The sequence below is a fragment of the Saccostrea cucullata genome, unplaced genomic scaffold (genome assembly GCF_032062105.1).
Source record: "Saccostrea cucullata isolate Sc308-1 unplaced genomic scaffold, CSIRO_AGI_Scuc_v1 ctg319, whole genome shotgun sequence".
NCBI lineage: Eukaryota > Metazoa > Mollusca > Bivalvia > Ostreida > Ostreidae > Saccostrea > Saccostrea cuccullata.
Window position 1 is genome coordinate 540,001 of NW_026920610.1, and position 7,410 is coordinate 547,410.

The following is a 7,410-nucleotide window of genomic DNA, read 5'->3' on the forward strand; positions in this document are numbered from 1 at the left end:
CTAGAGAAAGAAGCAGGGTTTTCTTAGACATTTCAAGCTATTGATATTTTTGACATTTTTCCTTTTTTAGATGCATACTTAATTTGCAAAGTTTTTACATTCTTTTTCATAACACAACACTGACAACTACATGTACCTCTGACTTTCTTTTGCCATTTCCTGCAAGAAGGAATTGTCTGGGAAGGCGTCTTTAAAGGCCCCCAGTAAGGATTTAGCTTCTGTAAACTTCTCTTCTGTCAGCAGGTTATAAATCCTGTCCATCACACTGAAACAGAGGGCCAGTAATGTTCAAAGTCGATGTAAACTCTTCCCTAAATCTTTAAATCTATAGTCACTTCATGTAGCTCTAACAGCATCACCTCTAATGACATCTAGACTTGTTAATTGTTTTGATATACCTACACACTGTTCACTGTTTTATAACCGTTATGTATTCAGTGCTAGTCATCTTACTTTACACAATAAAATATTGATTTGATAAATAGTGCTAGAAAGGGCCTTCATCACTAATGTCAGATCTTTATTAGTTTGCCATGCTCCTTCCCTGATTGTATTATTAGAAACATGTACACCTTGACCTGTATATTATTTTTTTTATGTCCTGTACCTGTTAGCAGTCTCCTCCTCCTGGATCAGATCTTCACTGCTGTCTTCCTCCATGCTCTCCTCATCTTCCTCTTCTTCCGCCTTCTTCAGAGCTCTCTTCAGCTTCTTCTCCAGAGGTTTCCACTCTTCATCAATTTTCACCACTGCTGAGTCTGATAGGAAATAAACAAATGAAAATCTTGCAAATAGCAAACTTATCATGAATATTACATAGAAAATACCTTTGAGAATGCCAGATCCTGAAACTTTAACCATGAGGCGTAACAAAAAAATATGTTTGTTTACGGTTTCCCGACCGACCCTAATTTTCATCGCCGACCCAAACTTTTTTTTCGTCGTAAAAATCCGGAAGTTACTGGCCGGTCAGTTTAACTTTTACATTCATCTTTGAAAACAAAACTAGCGAGTTGCAATTTCTACACCAACGAGTTCGTTGCAGTTTGCTTACCATTGCGTGGCAGTTGCAGGCGTGTGCAACTAGCATCGCCTGATGCCCGGTGCTACCGTTTTTGGGGTAGTAAAAATTAAAATTATGCATATAATACATGAGAAATACAAACGGTATTTTCACTCATTGTTTTGCTATTTAATTTCCAACTAATGAAAATTTTCCAAGTAACATGCCCCAATTGTTCTTAAATTACTTTGACCTTATCCATTTTGAAGTACTACCAGACTTATTTACTTCAAAAAACGATCATTTTTTCCTAATCCGAATTTCCTCCATTTCTCTGTTAATAGTAAATACATGCAGCTATTTCTTTCCATTATTTACGGTCCCCCAATCAACTAATAGCTAAGTGTTATGCTGTTCAACTTTAATATATATCAATTGTATTTAATGGTTTGAAATGAAAATAAAATGATTTTGCTTCATTTTAGATAAGCTACACTGCTAGTACAATATGTTCAGAAAAGAAAGGATAATATAATTTCTTAAAATTTTTAAACTTCAACTTTAAAATGGATGGCTTAGGACCCTGACTTTCTCAACAATGAACTTTTTACAATATTTGTTTTTACAATTTTTTGCCCCTATATTTGGACTGCTGACACTTTTAACTTCGGGCTTGTACCTTTATTGCTGTTACAAGCCTGTGGGCTAGTACTTGAATTTTTTTAATTGCACACCCCTGAGTTGTAAGACAGTTGGCAAGAAACCACCCATATTTGAAGCCAAACAAAAGTATAAAGGCACCATACAATGGTAAAACTGTTTTGTAATTCAACCAATTCATGAGAATTTGTGTATAAAAAAATTCAATAAAATAAAAAAAAATTCCTACCTACCGACCCTATTTTATTTCAGCATGTAACAGTAAACAAAGGTATTTTTTTGTTTGGCCTGATATAACCTAGGATGTTGTATTAGATACAAATATTTTCTTACCCTCTAAGACACTGGTTTGTTCCTCAGGAACCATGCTATCAAGCTTCTCTTTTTCTTTTTCATAGTTTGCCTTAAGTTCTTCCAAAGACAACTAATAAGTGTAACAAACAAATGCATAATTTAATTGAGAATTCATTTACAAATCATTTGATTTCCTGTTTATTATTAATACCTTTACTGCAAGAAATCAAGCTGTGTGATATTACTTGCATTTATAAAGGAAAAAAAACTAAAGCATTATATAACCTTTGCAGCAAAAGGATTAGACTTGATGAAGGCAGTGACGAGCTGTATGGCCTGTTTTCTGACTTGAGAGGATTTATCCTTCAATCGTCCAATACACAGACCCAATAGATGCTCATGTCTCGGCAGGGGCAGGCACTTCAAAATTAAACAGTGTCACATACATGTTATCCAATATCAATCACACAGATGCTACAAAATAACAGTCTTGTAGGGGATACATACATGTTAATTTGATTTTAACTAACAGATAATTTTTATAAAATATTGACATACCTTCTCATTTACAAGAGTCAAACAGATCTGCAGCACTCTACTTCTGACAAAAGCATTTACATCATGTATATGTTCCTCTAACTTCTCTAAGAATTGATCTCGAGTGTCCTTGAGTTTGTCCTCAAGGTCATCCTTACTGAGCACCTTCAGCAAGATTTCTCCCATCACCCCCAGGATACCATTCCTCATTGTGTAAGACTGAAATCAAGCAAGTACCGACTTTTTAAGCTAAAAGATTGGAAACAAAATTTACCACTGTGAGAAAAAAAAAGAAGAATATTTAACAGACCAACAAAAAGTCATTAAAAATAGCATTTTAAAACATTTATTTGTGTAATGAGAATGTATTTAGTAAACTCTCTGCAAGGCCAGTTCACAAAGAGCATAAAGTACAATGCCAATCCTACTCATGCACCTGACGATAAAGCATCCTTGACTAAACCAATCACAAATAAGAATACATATGGATCTCTTCTTTTCATTACCTCTCCCTCCAGATGACACAGGACCACACTGATGTAGGACATCATCACCCCAGGCACCTTCTCAGACAGCTCCACCAGGAAGGTGGCAAAGGATTTTGTCCCTGTATTATCTCGGACCAGGTCCTTTGGATCCTTTCTCCCGATCTCTCTCATGATTTCTGCTACCACGCTCTTGTTACCGTAGTCTGTGGTGATGATGCTGGTCATCTCAGCCAGTGGTGACACCAAGTGTTCTAAGTGCTGTAACTGCTGCAGGATCTTCAGACTGGCACCTGTAAAGGAGTGGATCAATGAGAGATGAGTGTTATTGAAGCTCCCCTCACAATCAAAACATACTAAAGAGAACCAATGAAGGGGTTTGGGGTTAAAATACTTTGAATTCAGTAATTAATATCTTTCAGTGTTTTTCAAGAAGTTATTACATTTAACCAGGTAGAACTTTCTTAAATGTTTCTCTTTTTCTTTATATAAATTTGAAAAACTCACGTGTGGTACATGTACATTGATTTGTTTCTGAGAAATATTGACACAACTTACTGAGGCCATGGTTGTAACGCTTCACCATCACTCCCACTATGTTAAATATAGCGGTCCTTGTCTCCTTGGCTTTCACATAAACAATGGCAGGATTCTCCAAGAGCTTGTAAACAATGTTTGTAACCATGCTAAAAATAAAATTTTTATCTTAACAAATTTCTTGTGGCATAAATTTATCTCTGATTATACATTTAAATGCACAGGAAGATTAATCTTATGATTGGAGGATCCGGAGACTTACTTGACAAACTCTACTTCTGCTATGGGTGGATCCCATAGCCTCAGAATGTTCAGAGACACAAGATGCAGTAAGGACTTCACTCCATTTTCTCTCTCCACCTCCCAATCTATAACCATATCTGTGGATTTCTTGTTCTTACGACCCTAAATATTTAGTTACATGTATATAGATAATTCTGTAACCAAATACGGTATCACTTCCTTATGATGTTACATTTCAGAATATAATTCTGGTACCTGAATGTTTTCTTTGTGAAAACAAAAATGCAAGAATTCAGCATTTTGTATTAATTTTATTCCCCTCAGTTGCAGTATTGATTGCTTACATGAACAATAAGGAACTAATAATTACACAAGTAATTAAAACTGTCAATGAGCCTCTTTTTACCTTTCCTGTGGTAATGACATCTGATTTCTCTTTACTCTCGTCTTCGTACATTTCCATGAATTGACAGAGCAGGTAACACAACATCTTGACCTGATTCAGGTGAGCTACACGTGACCCTGGTTCTAAAGATGTGTCCTCCAACACACTAGCTACTTCTGTGGCCAGTGATTTAGAAACTGAAATTACATTTACATGTCTATACAAGCTGAATTCTTGGGTTTTAATCTTTGTTTTCTTTTTAATACAATAAACAGTACCTGTCAAGTACAGAAAATCTAAATCTGAATGCTTACAATTTTCTTACTCATCTTTATTCAAAATTTAATAAGACATCCTATTTTTAGTATATTTTAACTACATGTATATCAGACCTTTTATGTGGATCTGTGATCATTTGTTTTACCTTTTAGAAGCAGCTGCCAGGCATCTTCCTTTAAATCAGGTTGTACATCTTTCCTCAAGCTATAAAATAAATAAATAAAAACTTGTATCACAATGAGTCATTTCCAAAACAGTGATCTCCTACAGGAATATTACAAAATTTTTCATTACAATTTTTAATGAATCCTTTTCTCAGCATGCACACTAGGTTAATCAATTTTATTTTGAAAGAAGAAACAACATAACTTAAAACATTAATAAATATTGTCAGCTTAAGTTTTTTAAAGTCCCCCCCAATAAACAGGATTGCTCTCACAGCAATTACAATGCTGCTATAAAGAATAGATATCTACACATTTAGATTTTTTTCAGAAGCCAGAGAAGTTAAGATAGTAGTTGAATATATGACTTACCAAAGTATACTGAAGAAAACATCAAAATTTTCCAGCAAACATTTTGCTCCATTGGTGCGAAAACTGCTTTTCACGGCTTAAAAAAGATAATAACATTAGATCTAACTTAATTATTAGTAAGAGGTACAGAATCAAAGTTCATGAAACATTCTTCAGAAAATTGGAAAATTTTTATTACCAGTATATCATCATACTGTTTACTGTGGTCGCTCTCTCAAATGCCAATTTTCAGATCAAGGAACATTTACAATATATTGTATGTGCTCAATTACAACTTTTCACATTTTGCTGTTTGGGTTTTTCTAATCAAACAAAAGGATCATTATGTTTTCTTCATTGACATAAATACTCAAGCATCCTACATTACAAAATCATTTCTAGATAATATTAACCATACTGCCATATTTCTGTTTAAGATAGTGTAAAGTTGAATGATGTCCTCTTACCTTGTAGACTGCCTGGGATTTCCCTGAATGACAAAACCTCATCAACCACATACTGATTGATCTCTGTCTTATTCAGAAGATCGTCCTTGGTGGCAGGGATAATGAAATCAAAACTCATCTTGACAAAATTTCTGAAAGAATATATATAAAAATATTAAATGTTTCTCTTTCACTTGAAGTGTCAGACAAAAATAAGTGTGCTTGATAATTAATACTAAGCGATGAATCCTGAACATCACTTCTACTGATCCAGATAAAGATTCATTGTCATTTGTGAAAGACATTAGGCTATCTACAATACCTTTCTTGCAATATTATGCCCCAGAAAACAATTTTAGTTAATTTTTTGATTGAGGACAAATTGACTTGAAACTTTTCATCTTTGAGTTTATTTTCACAATATTAAAGCCCAAAAATCCCATAGATTTATTGACGTCTTCCATGGATTATTAAAAAAGTTATCAGCAAATAACCATGATTACAAACTCCAATCAATATATATTAGTTTGATAACCAAGAATGAATTCATTTGGTCAATCAATGAAGCAATTATCAACTAAGAGAGTAACACTGTAATTGGCATCAAACCACTGACTTTTTTGTGTGAACTAGATATTATTCTAGAAAGATTAAACCTACATCATCAAGATTATAGCGAGTGTTGCTCATCACTGGTGAGCACTTAAAAAAACAATGCCTGTGCGAAGAGCAAATTTGGACTTTGCATATTGATCTAGATATTTTTTTTTCTGCAGTTACTTGTGGTCCCATAATCCTACACTGCAGCATCTTGCCGCAAACTATTTCTCACAGTAACAAGATGTTCCAGAATAAAATAAACTTGCCTTGATTAATGAATATGTAGCAGATAAATAGTAGCTTAAATATTTTATTAAGATTTGAACTGAGCAGACTTAGACTTGGTAATGCAAAGTACATACATAGTACTCTATGTGACATCAGAGTCTATCAGAGTCTATCCCTAGCAAATGACGTGCAGATTGACTAGCCCGCTCTAAATTAAAACGTGTAATAGTGTTAGAATTTGCCCTAACAGTCGCACCATCAACACATTAATAAATTCACCTTTCTTTCAAATCATTCAATCATTGTCATTTCAAGTTTAAAATACTTTCAATTGAATAACAACTCATTTACACATTTCTTTCTGTTTTGTGTTTACAAACTTGAGTTGTCAGGAAAATTTTGCCTAAAAAATTCAATTGGTTTAATAAAATCATATTTTAACCTAATTAACTTATGTGTATATTACAAAGTATTATATCAACACAACTGATCATTTGATCAACATACATCACAATAAAACTCAGAACTTCATACCTCCATCATACAAAACAAAGAAGAAAATATGGGGATTCTATACTATGTAATTGTGAGAATATATGTGCTTATAATCAATCTTGCTTGTGTGTTACCTGGATATACTCTGCTTTATCAATTTTATGTAAACATCAACACATCCTTTCAAAATAGAGCGCTTAAAATTTCTTGCGCATGCGTTGACAGGAAGTGCATCAAATTCATCAAGTCGTCCTTTTTTACTTCGTATCATCACACATCATCAGATGACCAAAATCAATGGTCCGTTTAAAAAGCATAAAAGTGTTCTACAACGTATTGAATACAGATACAAAATGTGATTTTTCCTTAAATTTACACAATTTAAACCAATCGCGTTTCAAAGATATCAAACATTAAACAAGAAGTTCAAAATCGGTGAAAATTTTAGTCTGAACGAGAACCTTTATCACATATTAGTATATCTACACTCAATATAGTTTTATAATTTGAAACATTCTCTCTCTCTCTCTCTCTAGCAAATCCAATGTCGGGGAGGGGGGTAACCCCCCCCCCCCCACTGTATATCCGCCGCTGTAGCTGTGTAGCAAACTATGTCTTTTTTACGCGAAGAAGTAAATAAATCCAATGGTATGCAAGCACATATTTTTACATGAGTAGATCTAATCGTCATATTGTTTTCTTT

At 33.9% G+C, this 7,410-nt stretch overlaps 1 protein-coding gene across 1 annotated transcript in view; it reads right to left on the reverse strand.

Moving 5' to 3' along the window:
• The window catches only part of LOC134253964 (condensin complex subunit 1-like), a 23,903-nt gene extending 16,966 nt beyond the window's left edge, over positions 1-6,937 (reverse strand). Inside the window, exons 1-13 of the mRNA XM_062736545.1 lie at positions 6,842-6,937; positions 5,406-5,536; positions 4,960-5,035; positions 4,569-4,627; positions 4,166-4,341; positions 3,779-3,921; positions 3,538-3,665; positions 3,001-3,272; positions 2,516-2,713; positions 2,243-2,377; positions 1,997-2,087; positions 608-758; positions 137-265 (exon numbers count right to left, since the gene is read on the reverse strand). Of these exons, the coding sequence (XP_062592529.1) occupies positions 137-265; positions 608-758; positions 1,997-2,087; positions 2,243-2,377; positions 2,516-2,713; positions 3,001-3,272; positions 3,538-3,665; positions 3,779-3,921; positions 4,166-4,341; positions 4,569-4,627; positions 4,960-5,035; positions 5,406-5,523 (1,676 nt within the window). The 5' untranslated portion in view covers positions 5,524-5,536; positions 6,842-6,937. The remainder of the gene's footprint in view (positions 1-136; positions 266-607; positions 759-1,996; positions 2,088-2,242; positions 2,378-2,515; positions 2,714-3,000; positions 3,273-3,537; positions 3,666-3,778; positions 3,922-4,165; positions 4,342-4,568; positions 4,628-4,959; positions 5,036-5,405; positions 5,537-6,841) is intronic.
• Between the last annotated feature and the right edge of the window lie 473 nt (positions 6,938-7,410).